This window comes from Triturus cristatus, chromosome 9 (assembly GCF_964204655.1).
Source record: "Triturus cristatus chromosome 9, aTriCri1.1, whole genome shotgun sequence".
Taxonomy (NCBI): domain Eukaryota; kingdom Metazoa; phylum Chordata; class Amphibia; order Caudata; family Salamandridae; genus Triturus; species Triturus cristatus.
Window position 1 is genome coordinate 687,036,429 of NC_140592.1, and position 15,619 is coordinate 687,052,047.

Consider the following 15,619-nt stretch of genomic DNA (forward strand, 5'->3'; position numbering starts at 1 on the left):
AAAGTTGAAAAGCTTTGTCATTGTTGCAATGGTTTAAATTATGGGTGCAAGGTATGTCCAGAATAGAAGACTTCATCCCATCAGCGTTGAATTTGTAAAAAAGTACAATTTAGTTTAGGAGTATATGAATATAATTTATATCCTGAAAGTATGTCATGTGCCTGCCTCTCCTGGACCGTTGCTTGACACTCTAGTTTAAAAGTCTGAACAGCTAAACACATACCTGACTCTTAAAGCAGGCACTCAAGCCACTGAGCTACCCTTTATATGTTAACAGTGATAGGACAACCACAGGGAAAGAAACGGACGGTGGATAACGTCGGAGCTGGGGGCATGGAGGGTGACAGACTGTAGAAGCTGACAAGAGCCTAGAGAATCAGTCCCTGGGGAGTGTGCGGGGAGAGCAGAGAGGGAGGCCCAGAGCAGGGAGACAGTGACGGAGCTCAGCTGCGATGAGTGAGATCCGTCCGTCTCCTTTTCGGCAGCGCTGCAGTTCAGCGCGCGCAGGGCTCTTCGGCGTGGGACGTTGCCGTGCTGGACTGATACCCGAGAGGCAGCAAGTTGTCATAGCACAGTTAATCTGCCACCCCAGGTAGGATCCGCAATAAATCACCCGCCATCTGACGCCCAGCACTCCCCATTCCGGCCCTGCTTTTCTGTAAGATCGGTGAGATGCTATCACGGACCTCATGGAAGATCAAGCTACCCTGCAACGAGAAGTACATTACAGTGCATCTCTGCCTTCGTTTGATAGCCCGGGTAAGAGGGGAACGGAGGCCGGGCGGGACAGCAGAGGCAGAGTAGAGAGGAGGCGGGGGCTTAAGAAGAGGAGATGAAGGGGGGGGGGGAGGAGAAAGGATGCGAGAGAGCGAAGGAGAGACATTTTGGAAGAAGAGATGTGTAAAGAGAGGGAGTGGGTGAAAGTAAGGGGAGAGAGAGTACGATCTGGAGATAGACACCGAGAGGAGGAGAGGGAAGAAGATAATTCAGAAGAGTGAGAAGGAGAGGGAGTTGAGAAGAATGGGAGACAATCAACAAACAAGCACACCACTGCCTTTCTCCGAGGCAGAAATGCCTCGGAGAAACGCAGCAGCGGTTTCAGATTCGGGGGCGTGGCTAAAAAGTGGAAAGAACAGCAAGGAACACGCCCCCGAATCTGAAAAAGACGGAGCCTATTTGGAGGGACGGCTCTCTCCTCCAACGGCTGGCCTCCGTTTATGAAGCCAGCCAATGGAGGAGAAGCAAAAAGAGAGGCGGGCTAAATAGCCACTCTAGGAAACATTAAATCTCGACTTCCGGTTCTGCCTTCGGCAGACCGGTAGTCCTCGACCTAAAAAGTCTGGTGGTTCCCAAAAAGGAACAAGCATTTACAATGCAATGGTCTCGGCATTGTTAAAGTTAGAGCTATTGGCATTGCTCATGACATTATTTTTGTTTATGTTTTAGTTTTTAAAACATTTAAAGAAACGTCATTGTTATTTACAATGTCAATAGCTTTGGATCAACACTAGGGTAGATGACTTGGGGATGCTTGCTGGGTCGTGAGAGAGATATTGGGGAATGCAAGGAAAAGGCAGAATGGAAAAAGAAAGAAAAGAGGTGGAAGCGTAGGGCGGGGTTTTATTATTGCAATGTTCACAAGTCTGGAGTTTAAGGGAGGGGGAATTACAGGATTTTAATGTATTAGTGAGGTTTCGTTGATGATGTTTACTGCAATGTTATGAAGTCAGGTAGTCATAGGCTCCAATAACCAAGTAGGCAGGCGGTTTCAGCATTTAGCAGAAGGATCTTTCCAGTTAAGAGAATATAAACTTGTTGCCACGGTAAAACTGGAAGACAGGTTGTAGCACTAAAGTGACAGTAGTTTGGTATTTGGGGGAGGGGGGGGGAAGGGGGGAGGGAAACACGGTATCTGCATATTCACCCGGGGAGGGAAGGCTCAAGGAAGGCAAAGAGTAAGTTTGGGGTTTTGGAGCAAAATAGGGGGGGGGTTTCACATGGGGGGGATTGCAGGAGTGTGAGGGAGTCTAGGGAATGAAAGGAAAAGGCTGCAATGGAAGATAAGAGAAAGAGGTAGAAGCATATGGTGGGGTTTTGCAATTGCAATGTTCATAAATTGGGATTAAGGAAGCGGGAAATGACAGGGCAATTACCAGGGCAAAGTTACCAATGCAGCAGCGTTCAAGAGCATGCACAGTTGTCAGAGAGGAGGAGGGAATTCAAAAGGACAAATAGCTGGGTTAATGCCGCGCAGGCCAGACCGCGGGAAAACGGAATAATAAGTTAAAGCCATTTGCTTTGCTAATGGTATTGTATAGCAAAGCAAATAGCTTTCACTTAATGAAAGGCGAGACGTATAGCATTTTTAATGTCACCTAGGAGTCATCATTGTCTTGTGTAACATTTCCAATACCTTGACTTGCACACTTATGAGTCATTAGCTCTGCATAATAAGTGTGATGTAAAGCGCTCGATAACCTACAATGGGATGAGTATCGCAATAAAATAAATTAAATACATGTGAGAGAGGGTCTGTAGAGAGCTGATCGGCACGGGTGGTAGCAAGAGAATCCGTGGAGAAAGAGGACTTTGAGGATGTGAAATCTACAGCCAGCAAATACTATTGCAATAAAGCAGGTCCTATTCCTACTTCTGTGTCAGTGACAAGTCCTGTTTTTAATGTTTGGAAATCTGGCCTTCCTACCAGCAATAATGATGATGTGAGAGGATGTGGCCCAACGGGCAGAGCTGCCGACTTCATTACGTTGTGACCTAGTCATAGTTCTAAGAATGCTTGCGTGCAAAGCCAGAGATAGAGACAGAAACCATCGCGTCCTAGCAGTCACAGGCAGTGAAGACCCAGAGACCCAGTAGTGGCTAAATCCTGGATCTGGAAACCAAGGGTTGTACCATATGAACCCTGTTATTCCATCTTCAGTGTACGTTTATTCACTACAGTACTATTAAGAAGCACTATTCTTTGGTACAAATAGCAGTACTTGAACGAACTGTGTAATCCTTTCTCACCACTCACCTCTATTACAGCTTTAAGAAAGGATGTGGCATAACAACCAGAGCTGCCGACTTGGAACTGGGGATGCGGGTTCAAGTCTTGGCATCTGCTCAACATTCCGTGATTCTAGCCAAATCCCTTAATCTCCCTATGCCTACAAAAAATGAATGCGTCCATGTAAAACGCTCCTATACCTTCGGGTCAAGTTCGCACTATACATTAAAAGTGAATCAGTTTACAGTAACTGCCGATGACGCCAATTATGTGCAATCTCGAGGGACCCAGTGGCAAATGGGTGTCCCTTCGTTGATTGACATACAGTAATGGGGAGCAAAGGCCTTCAGCGCCTGGCTGCATTTAATTTGCTAACTCTTCCCACGTCAGTGGGGGGTGTGGCATTACAGCCTGACAGGCCTCAGAAGCCAAGGCTAAAAGCAGGGCAGCCCAGCTAAACCTGCAACATCTGGCACATGCGTACCAGTGCCATGTGCCTACTATGATACCAAAAACAGGGTTTGGCTCATATGTAGCAAGGCCAAGCCTACTGTACTTAAATAACTAAGAAGAGCGCCAGTGCTGCAACTAACTTCGGATTCTGTTTCTAGTGCATTGAACAAAACAAATGCCACCACAACCACTTTTTCCGTTGGATTTAATCCACAGCTTTTTTTTAAACAATTACATTCAATTTCTAACAAAACCACAAATTATTGCCTGTAGCTCTTTACATTTTTTGACTTTCTTTAACAAGTAAGACAAGCCACCCTTTTCCCTTTTCCCATTCTTAAAAGACTCTGTTATACTTGCAACTCTGATACTCTTGTGCACACTCTCAACAGACCAATCGCTCTGTCATATATCCAAAATTTCAGAGCTACAGGCAATAATTTGTGGTTTTGTTAGAAATGTAATGTTTTTTGTTATTTATGTGCCTACTATGGCAATCTGTGCTCTGGGGGAAAAAAATCAGACAATGATTTAATTTCCTAATGGCAAGTGTTACAGCTTCCAAAAACCCTAACAAAACAAACCTTGACAAAGCTAAATGGCTCGCAGCCAAAACCTGACCAATGGGCTCTGCCAGTGCTTGTTTAAGTATACCGTACCTGCGCATACAGGTACGGTAAGAACAACAGGTAAGAAGATCCCTGACCTTTGTTCATTTGTGAAAACATTTACAAGTACTCTTGTACCGTTCCCCCTGAACTCAGGTATAAAGTCGAAGTTATTATTTAGTGGTTTGAAACACGCTCAAAAGGTGAAAAGGCTACATGGCGCTAAAAACAACTCACTGCAGCTGCTTCCGACTTTCACTGGAAGAAGGACGTGAGGCAGGCAGCACTCCGAAAATCTGGAATGTTATCCATACTACTACTCCTGCTCTACTTTCAAAAACCGTTAAATATCGTCTCTTCCAGCGATTCTGTCAACTACGATTTGAACGTCATTTGCTCCTTCAACTTCCTTCCTTTCCTTTTATGCTGCTCGTTGTACCACACTCTAATCACGTATGTGACGCATCCTAGAAATTGTACCAAATCTGCAGGTTTTGCATTTATATGTATTGTGTGTGTATCTGTAGATATTCATACACAACTATATATACACACACGCACAACACGATAGGTGTCATTTGCATCTTATTTTTCTCTCTGTGGTTTGCTCTATCTGCTGAAATTCCTAACAATCCACTTCTGGTAAATCGCGTTAACACCCCTTGGGCCTAATTCGAGCAAATAGACAAAACCCCATTAAATAAATAAATGCTAGCGAAATGTATTCATAGATCAAGTGAAGGAATAATCAAGACCCCCGAGCCCCGGCTACTTTTAAACTTTGCTGTACAAAGCAGGAGGGCATGGAAAGGAACATAATAGGCATATCTCTGGGGCATAACAGAAAGTCCTCGTAAAAGGTGTGAGGAATCATAAGTAGGCCCTAAAAAGGATTCTCGGTTGGGCTCGGAATCGTTACAATAAACCAAGGGTTGGGTTGCGGTAGGCGGTGGGAAGAGATACTATCCCTTCTTCCTGGACTGAATAAAACGCCCATGGAGTCCTGTAATGCCGAAGCCTTATTAGCGAATAGCAGGGATGTCCACCATAACCGCTAATGACGTAATCTACACAAAATATAACTAGTGCCAGAACAGTCTGGAATGTTGTAGCTCATGTTTTTGGAGGTAGCGCTCCAAATGCTTCTTTTTCCCCACTAAATTTCAGTCTTTGAAATCATAAACATTTGGGTGAGCACGGACAAGACCGCCTCGATGCGTGCTCCATAACCTGCAGCACACTGAGGCTGCCTTGTAAATGGCCACCCAACTCTTTCAGGTTACAAAGAACGGAGCAGCAGGCGTGTTAACCAACTAAGCTGCCTACCCCCAAGACTCGGGGGGCACAGGAGTCTTACCACACATGTTTGAAAGCACGTCCTCCGTCATGGTTCAGCGCCAGTACGCTTCGGCGTTTTATAAGCCTCTAGAAAATCGATTGTGGGGGCAGGGGGTAGAAATGCGTGTGACACGTAGTGAGGGGGGAGGGGTGCTGGCTGCACAGGGAAAGCCCACGCAAGAATGGAGGGGTGAAAGGTGCTGGCTGCACAGGAAAAGCCCACACAAGAATGGATGCCGCCTAAAGTGACTTGATTATGATTATGGCTCTAAAATAACGTCTCGAGTTGAGTTCCGTGGATTGGAGTTGGCGTTTCAGGGCTGCGTGGGAATTCAAGCCAAAGCCTCAAGCAACCTGCAGCACACTGAGGCTGCCTTGTAAATGGCCACCCAACTTTTTCAGGTTACAAAGAACGGAGCAGCAGGCGTTTTAACCAACTAAGCTGCCTACCCCCAAGACTCGGGAGGCACAGGAGTCTTATCACACATGTTTGAAAGCACGTCCTCCGTCATGGTTCAGCGCTAGTAGGCTTCGGCGTTTTATAAGCCTCTAGAAAATCGATTGTGGGGGCAGGGGGTAGAATTGCGTGTGACACGTAGTGAGGGGGGAGGGGTGCTGGCTGCACAGGGAAAGCCCACGCAAGAATGGAGGGGTGGCGGAAGAGGTTGAAGGCAAACCCACTGGCATATGTACAGAAGAGGGGCACAGGGAAAATATATTGTTGATTACATTGCAAATTAATATATACTATTTATTGCTCATAGTTGAAAAGCTTTGTCATTGTTGCAATGGTTTAAATTATGGGTGCAAGGTATGTCCAGAATAGAAGACTTCATCCCATCAGCGTTGAATTTGTAAAAAAGTACAATTTAGTTTAGGAGTATATGAATATAATTTATATCCTGAAAGTATGTCATGGGCCTGCCTCTCCTGGACCGTTGCTTGACACTCTAGTTTAAAAGTCTGAACAGCTAAACACATACCTGACTCTTAAAGCAGGCACTCAAGCCACTGAGCTACCCTTTATATGTTAACAGTGATAGGACAACCACAGGGAAAGAAACGGACGGTGGATAACGTCGGAGCTGGGGGCATGGAGGGTGACAGACTGTAGAAGCTGACAAGAGCCTAGAGAATCAGTCCCTGGGGAGTGTGCGGGGAGAGCAGAGAGGGAGGCCCAGAGCAGGGAGACAGTGACGGAGCTCAGCTGCGATGAGTGAGATCCGTCCGTCTCCTTTTCGGCAGCGCTGCAGTTCAGCGCGCGCAGGGCTCTTCGGCGTGGGACGTTGCCGTGCTGGACTGATACCCGAGAGGCAGCAAGTTGTCATAGCACAGTTAATCTGCCACCCCAGGTAGGATCCGCAATAAATCACCCGCCATCTGACGCCCAGCACTCCCCATTCCGGCCCTGCTTTTCTGTAAGATCGGTGAGATGCTATCACGGACCTCATGGAAGATCAAGCTACCCTGCAACGAGAAGTACATTACAGTGCATCTCTGCCTTCGTTTGATAGCCCGGGTAAGAGGGGAACGGAGGCCGGGCGGGACAGCAGAGGCAGAGTAGAGAGGAGGCGGGGGCTTAAGAAGAGGAGATGAAGGGGGGGGGGGGGGTGGGGGGAGGAGAAAGGATGCGAGAGAGCGAAGGAGAGACATTTTGGAAGAAGAGATGTGTAAAGAGAGGGAGTGGGTGAAAGTAAGGGGAGAGAGAGTACGATCTGGAGATAGACACCGAGAGGAGGAGAGGGAAGAAGATAATTCAGAAGAGTGAGAAGGAGAGGGAGTTGAGAAGAATGGGAGACAATCAACAAACAAGCACACCACTGCCTTTCTCCGAGGCACGCAGCAGCGGTTTCAGATTCGGGGGCGTGGCTAAAAAGTGGAAAGAACAGCAAGGAACACGCCCCCGAATCTGAAAAAGACGGAGCCTATTTGGAGGGACGGCTCTCTCCTCCAATGGCTGGCCTCCGTTTAGGAAGCCAGCCAATGGAGGAGAAGCAAAAAGAGAGGCGGGCTAAATAGCCACTCTAGGAAACATTAAATCTCGACTTCCGGTTCTGCCTTCGGCAGACCGGTAGTCCTCGACCTAAAAAGTATAACAGGGTTTGAGGCAAAAGTGGGACAAAATAAATAATGATGAGGAGGGACCACCCAAAGGGCTGACAGGTCTAACAATGGGCCATTATTTTTCACGCTGATTCGACTGCAAAATGTTAATACGAGCTAGCCTTGTTACCTAGGTGAACTGGTATGGATAATTGACTATAAGCAATGTTACTCATTGGATTTAAATCACTGAAGAATGTGAAAATGCTGCAGTACCACACCATTAGTCAAGATATCTAAGCTACTGTGCTATTTCTGGGGCTTATTTGAATCCAAACACTCCGCTATTTTTGAAATTACACTTATTTTAATTCAAAAGTTTTAATTGTCAAATGAGCTACGTCGGACTGTAGCTCCACACGTTTTTTGACATTGTCATCGTTCTGCAGTTAAAAATCGTTGTGGCCTGACTTCAAACTGTGTAGGAAGCTGGCTCCGTATATGATATTGCCAGTGGTGGTAATACCGTGCAGAGTCCAGAGGTTCCCCAAAAGTGTACAGGGCTCAATGTAAAACCCAAAGTGCTCTATTAGCGGTATTGCGGGAGAGCAGCCTTAGACCTAACACAGAGGAGTGTAAGACACTTGTTGCACAACAATGATCAATAATGGACACACGACTCAAGATGGAGATCCAGACCAATTTCTGAAAATTATACTTTGTTTATACGTTAGTTTAAGACCAAGATCTTCATAATAAGGTAAGTATGTTTATTAAAAATACTTTTCACTTTAAAAAATCGACACGTAGAAACTTCCAATGTTATCCTAATGTGAAAACAATATTGCGGTTAAACAGGAATGTATTGCGCTTAAAATCCCAGTCTTCTGAGCCAAAAGTAGACCAGGAACAAGCGACTGGTGAGTAACAAAACTGCACCACCAGCTGCACAGGGACGGCAGAGTGCAGAGGTCAAAATCAGGTAAGTAGATTGGTTGCCGGGGGTTGGGGTCAAGCACAATTGGGGTGGGGGGGGCACGAAGCAGCACCAGAAAGGCACCACCAGTGGCGCAGGGGCAGCCGGTTACACGGTGCAATTTTGACGCCGGGAGTCCAATGCTTTTCAATGAGGATTCTTTCGACAAAAAGGCTGCAGGCAGGACAGCGGAGGATGCAGGAGGAAGACCAACGACTGCAGATGTGAGATGGGGTCGTATGGGTAGTGCCAGTTCTGGTCACCAAGCCTCTGGGCTCTGGGTGTATGCTTGCCTTTTGGACTCTCCACACCGGAGCCAGGCGCAGTCGAGGGGGCGTTCTGGATTCACACTGCAGGCGCAGTCGTGGATGTCAGGAGCTGTCGGCCAACGCTGAACACTAAGTCTGGGTTGCTGGGGAGATTTCAATGCACAGGTGAGCCACTCCGACTCGGGCTGTGGGCATCGAGAGGAGAGTAGGCAGGTGACTTGAATCTTGGGTCTTCGAGGCAGGTTTCTTCTGGGCAGGGCTGCTGTTCACAGGAGATGGAGACTTTGGAAGGCAACAGTCCTCCCAGGGTTTCAGAGGTCGCTGGTTGCTAGACAGGTTGCAGGTTTGCCAAAGCTGGAGACAGGCTGGTAGGGTTCAATCATAGCATTTGTAAAGCGCACTACTTACCTGTGAGGGTCTCAAGGCGCTGGGGAAAGCTGCTACTGCTCGAAAAGCCAGGTCTTGGAGTCTTCTGAAGGTCAGCGGGTCTTGGGTCTGCCGTAGGTGGATGGGGAGGGTGTTCCAGGCCTTGGCGGCGAGGTGGGAGAACGATCTGCCACCGGAGGTTGCTCTTCGGATGCGGGGGACTGTGGCGAGGGTGAGGTCGGCGGAGCGGAGCTGGCGAGTGGGGGTGTAGAAGCTGTCATCTGAGGTATGCTGGTCCGGTGTTGTGTAGTGCCTTGTGTGCGTGGGTGAGGAGCTTGAAGGTTATCCTCTTGTTGATGGGGAGCCAGTGCAGGTGTCTCAGGTGGAGTGTGATGTGGCTGTAGCGAGGGATGTCGAGGATCAAGCGTGCAGAGGCGTTCTGGATGCTTTGAAGCAGTTTCAGGAGTTTGGCTGAGGGTCCTGCGTAGAGGGCGTTTCCATAGTCCAACCTGCTGCTGACTAGGGCCTGGGTGACCGTTCTTGTTTCGGTGGGATCCACTTGTAGATCTTGGGGAGGGTGTTGAAGCAGGAGGAAGAGACTGCGTTGACCTGCTTAGTCATGGAGAGAGTGGAGTCGAGGATGACCCCGAGGTTGCATGCGTGGTCGGTGGGTGTTGGGGCTGTTCCCAGTGCGGTCGGCTACCAGGAGTCGTTCCAGGCTCAAGGGGTTGATCTGAGGATGAGGACCTCTGTCTTGTCAGAGTTCAGCTTCAGTCGGCTGTTCCTCATCCATTCGGCGACAGCCTTCATTCCTTCGGCGACAGCCTTCATTCCTTCGAGGTTGGATTTGGCGGTGTGGGGGGGGGGGCCTTGGTGAGGGAGAGGATCAACTGGGTGTCATCGGCGTAGGAGATGTTGAGGTCGTGCAGTTGGGCGAACGGTGCCATGTAGATGTGAACAGCATTGGGCTGAGTGATGATCCCTGGGGGACGCCGCAGATCTCGGTGGCTTCGGAGCGGAAGGGGGGGGAGGCGGATGCTCTGTGTTCTGCCGGAGAGGAAGGAGGTGGTCCAGTCCAGGGCCTTCTCTTGGATCCTGGAGTCGTGTGCGGTGGCAGACCGTGTCGAAGGCGGCTGACAGGCCCAGTTCTCCTCAGGGTAGCGGGTCAGTAGTTTGACGGTCTTCTCGATGACTTTCGCCGGGAATGGGAGCAGGGAGATGGGCCGGAAGTTCTTGTGGTCCGTCTTGGGTTTCTTGAGTAAGGCATTGATATCGGCGTGCTTCCAGCTCTCCGGGAAGATTGCTATCTCGAAGGAGATGTTGATGGCTTTCCGGAGATGGGGTGCGATGGTGGCGCTAGCCTTGTTGAAGATGTGGTGTGGGAATGGGTCTGACGGAGGGCCGGAGTGGATGGTGTTCATGATCTTGATGGTGTCGTTGTTGATGTTGGTCCCGGAGAGCAAGCGGTTGGTGTGGATGGGGGTCGTGGGGGCGGAGGTCTCAGTGGTTGTTGGGGCGGTCGTGGCGTTGAAGCTGTCGTGGATGTCTGATGTCCTAGGGTTGGGGCCAAGGCAGTCTTCAGACTTCTCTGCAGGGTGGTTCCTTTCTTAGATCGTTGCAGATCTAGGTATGGGTAGTCGCCTAAATACTAGATTTAGGGACGTTTATGGGAGTAGCAGGTAGGGCAAATGGGCATCTTACCTGTGTTGACTACACCCTCTATTATGCCACTCTCCTGTGTAGGGGGACATAGACTTATCCCTGATTGGAAGGGTCTCCCCATCTTCAAGATGGTGGGGACTAAAAGATGTGCTTCACCTCGCCTCCTCCCACATTAGAATAGGTGTGCCCACCTCTGCCAACTCCATCCCTAAGTTTTCTCGTCCAAAGTGGGGTTGTAAACCAGGGGCTGCCATATGCAGCTAGCAGCAGAGGCTGGGGGTTGAATTACAAAGGGGACAGGCCATTGAAGCTTCTCTCTTAGAGGATTGGCCCATCCTGGGGGAGAAAGTGTGACACCTGCCCAGGTTTGCATTGTTTCTGGTCCCAGAGAGCAGGGGCTCTCTACCCAGTGGTCCAGAAACATGTCTAGTGGTGGCTGGCTGCCTAAAGTCTGGTAGTGCCCACATCTGTGTCGGTATGTTGAGTACAGGTTTTAATGAATCTCACACTGGCATCAGTGGATTTATTGCAAGGAGCTGTTTGTAACCAAACCCTCCTGGGTTCAGTGAAGCCATTGTAGTGCTGTGAACTAAGAGTTGTTAAGTTCCCAGCCCAAGTACACTCTGGCTTCTCTGGCACTTACAATATTACGGAATATACTCTAATATTGTAGGAGCATACCTGCTCATGCAGATATGCTCACACCTGGGATAGTGCACCCTGCCTAAGGGTGGCGACTTACCTAAATCTTGGGCAGTGCTAGCTGGCATGGCACAGAGGCAGTGTGTCATGTTGACTTGGTCATTTTGCACCACCCATGGTCATACCAGCTTGAGGGTCCTACTGAAGGTGTCCCAGGGTACTCTCTTCAGCCTCCAGGCACCAATTACTAGAGACTTAAAGGGGGCAGAAGTACCAATTGTGGCTACGTTTTAGGGAAAGAACATTGCTACTGGGAACCAGGACAGCGGGGACTCCGTACTCTACAGTCAAAGTTGCAACAGAAGCCAGGCAAAAAATGGGGGGGGGTACTGCAACAGAACCCCCATTTTCTCACCGTGCCTTAGATCACTTCCCTGCAATTCTTAAGATCCCATTCTCAAAATATTCATGACATGCTATTTGGAGTTAAGGGGTAAGTTCAAATTTTAACATACTATTTTCAAAATGGCAAAAACGAACTGCCAGCTGTAATTTTCCTTTAAATGTATGCTTTGCTCTTAAATAACCCAGTGGTTTGTGGTTCTATGGAGGTACAGTGAGGTGCTAAGTACCATGGTGCTCCAAATTCTTACCTACTTTTTGATGAAACTTTGACAGTTATCCAAAACAACCCATTTAGGAAACCTTCTGCTGAAAACTGTCTAATAAAAAAACGTGTTGCGGCTGCATTGGTGCTGCTATGATAAAACCACTTGGAGATAACCAATGAGAACTAAAAATAATTTTCATGTGGCAACACCATCACAGGCCAATCATTTGTTACCATGTTCCAGTATGGATTTGGTAAAGCTACACAGATTAATGGAGTCTTAATTCCAAATGCCTGTGAAGTCTGGCACGATAGACAAGACCCAATAATATCAACATGTCTGTCAAGACTATTCTACTTTTACATCTTGTCAAGTTACCCCTGATACTGATGGGTGTATCTCCCTTTAATCTCTATAAATGACAACTCTGGTCATGTTCATCTTGAACAGTAGAGTACTCTTTGTTCCTTCAGGTAATTTCCACACACTCTGCGTTTAAAAAAAAAAAATTCATTTACATCTTTCAATGCAATCTGCTCGGCATCTTCTTTATAGCAGTCTCCCACTCTCTTCCCCACAATTTAACTGTAATTTATGAATTACTGAAACAATCTTTTCATACAATTTGTTTCTCTGCAGCCCCCCCCATGCCATCTTGCTACGCCAAGGCATTTAATTTTTTTAAACAAGTTTCATTTTTTTTAATCTTCAGCTGTGGATGCCAAAAAAGCTCAAACATTGATATGTAACTGTATGATTGTCAGCGATCTATGATTGAAAAGTACTTTACCAACTTAAATTGGATAAGAATGCTCATATTAGTAGGCAATCCACCTAAATTTCTATTTATCGGTCTTTGATTAGTGTACACCCGACCCCCCCCCCCCCCCTCGTGTTCATAACCAGTGTAGAATTTGATATCAAATTTGTTCAAAGTCAGTAATGCATCCTAAATTATTGTCTTATACTGCTCCAATATATAATCTAAAGGCACAGGGTCAGTTTAAACTAGTTCAATGTGAACCATTGTGTCTAGCATGTATGGCTGTAGATGCATATGCTCTACATACTCCTACCCTCTGGGGGGGCACTCAACATTGCAGCTTGTTTTCTTTGAAAAACTTGAGTCACTGCATATGTTGCGGCTACACCCTAGATTGTCTTTTTTTTTTTTCTTTCTACCATCTGATTTGAACGTTACCAGCAACTGCTCTGACCGGAGCAATCCTTAATGCCTTTTTCAGGTCTCCTTACTTTCACAGATGAGTTAACAATCACTGTGTGTCTACGTCTATTCAGCGGTTCTTGACAGACCACTCTACCGCCACTTACTGCCTCACCTGTGTCCTGGTGCCTGCGTTCTCTTCCTTAAATTGATCTAGTCCCATTATGTTCCTTCAGAGGTTGCTCTAGACAATAAATACAGGAAGTGGGTGATGCGTCGCACACCATTTCAATTTCTCCTCTCAGTTCTTTCCATGGTGCAATGCAAAATATCCCTGGGCAGACCAGTATGCTGTTTGCAACCTTAATCTCTGTCCTGAACTCCTGTATGTTCTGCCTCTACTTTTATTACTTCAGCTGATTTATCAAACCCCCCCCCCCCCCCCCCCCGGTTATCTATTGAAGAATGGACCCTGGCATTGAGGAGCACGAGGCAGGCCCATCTGGTATCCAGAGGGCCAAACCAATATCCAGTAATGAGATGCTGTCCTTAAGTGCCTCCAAAGGGGAGAAGACAAAGATGTCATCATCTTCAAAACTAACAGGGCCCCAAGACGGACTCTTCTCTCCCATTGTTGAAGTCTCTTGGTGGATTAGTGCGCTCCTGCTCTTAGCCGGAAGGAAACTCCTATGACCAGGTTTTAGGGACAGGCACGATTGCTGCAGCAATTGTTGACCCTATAGACTACCCCATTCTGGTGCTATACCCAGCTAATCTAAAACCCTGCATATCCTACTTTAATTTAGAGGACAGAAGCCACCATAAAGTATACATGCATGTCCTATAGGAGGCAAATTTGTAGTTTATACTGCTCCAAGACTGAATTAATCAATCTGTTCCTCCCAATGGTTGAGAGGTTGACCCCGGACAGTTTAATGTACTTTGTCATGGTGGAGTTAGTTCCACCACGTGCTGAGTAGAAGTTAAAGCTTTTCCCAGTGACCCATTCTACATCCCTAGCTAGGCCCATGACATTCTTTGGTGGCAGATACAGCACGGAAGTGCCTTTTCTCAAGCTGCAGGTAAGCGCCCCATCTCATGCCAGACAAGGAAAGTTGAGTGCGTTGACGCTACTGGCAAGCGTGGTGGTAGAAGCAGCCACCCATTCTCTGATGAGTGTTTGGCCATATTCCATGAGGCTTGTAGGCCTACTACATGTTGATGATGGATGAGGATTTGTCCATTACTGCATTTCAGACCATCTAGACCCTTTCAGAGTAAGTGGTCAAGACCTGATCTGTTTGTACACAAGCTAAAGACCGGTCTTGCATATACCTCCGTGCATTTTTACCGAGCTGCTGCTACAGCATACATGTAAAAGGGGAGCACTCCTTACTCTTCAAAATCCCTGTGGCATTCATAGAGGGTCTGAAAAGAGTAATACCCTTAAGAACACCTCCAACCCGTGTGTGGAAATGTTTGTAGTTCAGACATCTGCTTTTGAAGCTTTCCACTCTTGCCGCTTCAAGTTTCTCTCCTAGAAGGTGGCATTCTTAGTAGCCCTAACCTTACTTAGATGCATCAGCAAGTGACACGCACTCACTATTCAAAAACCGTTCATTCAGAGGCACAAAGACATGGTGGTCCTTGGAACTGGCCCGAGTTACTTTCACCTTTCCACATTAGCCATACTATTGCGCTGCCAGTGTTGTTCTCACCACCAGGTTCAGTAACGGAAAGGGCATTGCACGTCTGAGTCGTCAAGTGGGGCTCTGGTACTAGATCAGTAAGACAGCTGTTCCCAAAACTAACCAGCTCTTTGTAGCTCTTGCTAAACCTCAGTTTACCCCCTTTCCAAGGTAGGCATTGACTGGTGGATTGTCAAGCATGAGCTAAACATATACTTGCTGTACCTCTCACAGCACACACTACACTCAAAGGGGTGACCAGGGCTTTCCTAGGCTACATTACACTAGCAGACATCTGCAAGGCAACTACCTGGTAACCACCACACACCTTTACAAACACTAGTGTGTGGCTGCACTCCTCTGTTAGCACGATGTTGTTGGCCAATCTGTGTAAAGAAATTTCCCCCCACTTACCTTCTTCATCTGTCTGCTAGGGAGGAAGCAACTTTATGGTTGATGCATGCACATCATATTGCTCTGTGCTCCACTGTCCCCCCAACTTGTGAGTATTAAACAATGGGTTGAGTCTGTGCCCATGCACATTGTAGGCTAAGGGAGGAATTGCAGCTCTTCTAGTGACAAGAAAAATAAGTTGTTTGTTCGAGCCCAACACTGGATGACCGTAGTATGCAGACCATGTGACACTACAGCACTTAACTGTTGCAGATACATGGTATACTAGCAGTGGTTCTGCCATGACAGAATACTCTTATGTCCTTACAGAGATGGAACCATCAATCAATGATTCAACAAAGGCACAACTGATTATACAGACAAAACTAAATTCAAAA

At 47.3% G+C, this 15,619-nt stretch overlaps 2 protein-coding genes across 2 annotated transcripts in view; one reads left to right on the plus strand and one right to left on the minus strand.

Moving 5' to 3' along the window:
- The window catches only part of ACTMAP (actin maturation protease), a 222,185-nt gene that overhangs the window by 204,229 nt on the left and 2,337 nt on the right, over window positions 1-15,619 (minus strand). The gene's annotated exons all lie outside the window — the stretch shown is intronic.
- The window catches only part of MIA (MIA SH3 domain containing), a 177,755-nt gene continuing 168,680 nt past the window's right edge, over window positions 6,545-15,619 (plus strand). The window contains exon 1 of the mRNA XM_085625780.1: window positions 6,545-6,925. Within this exon, the coding sequence (XP_085481906.1) occupies window positions 6,856-6,925 (70 nt within the window). The 5' untranslated portion in view covers window positions 6,545-6,855. The remainder of the gene's footprint in view (window positions 6,926-15,619) is intronic.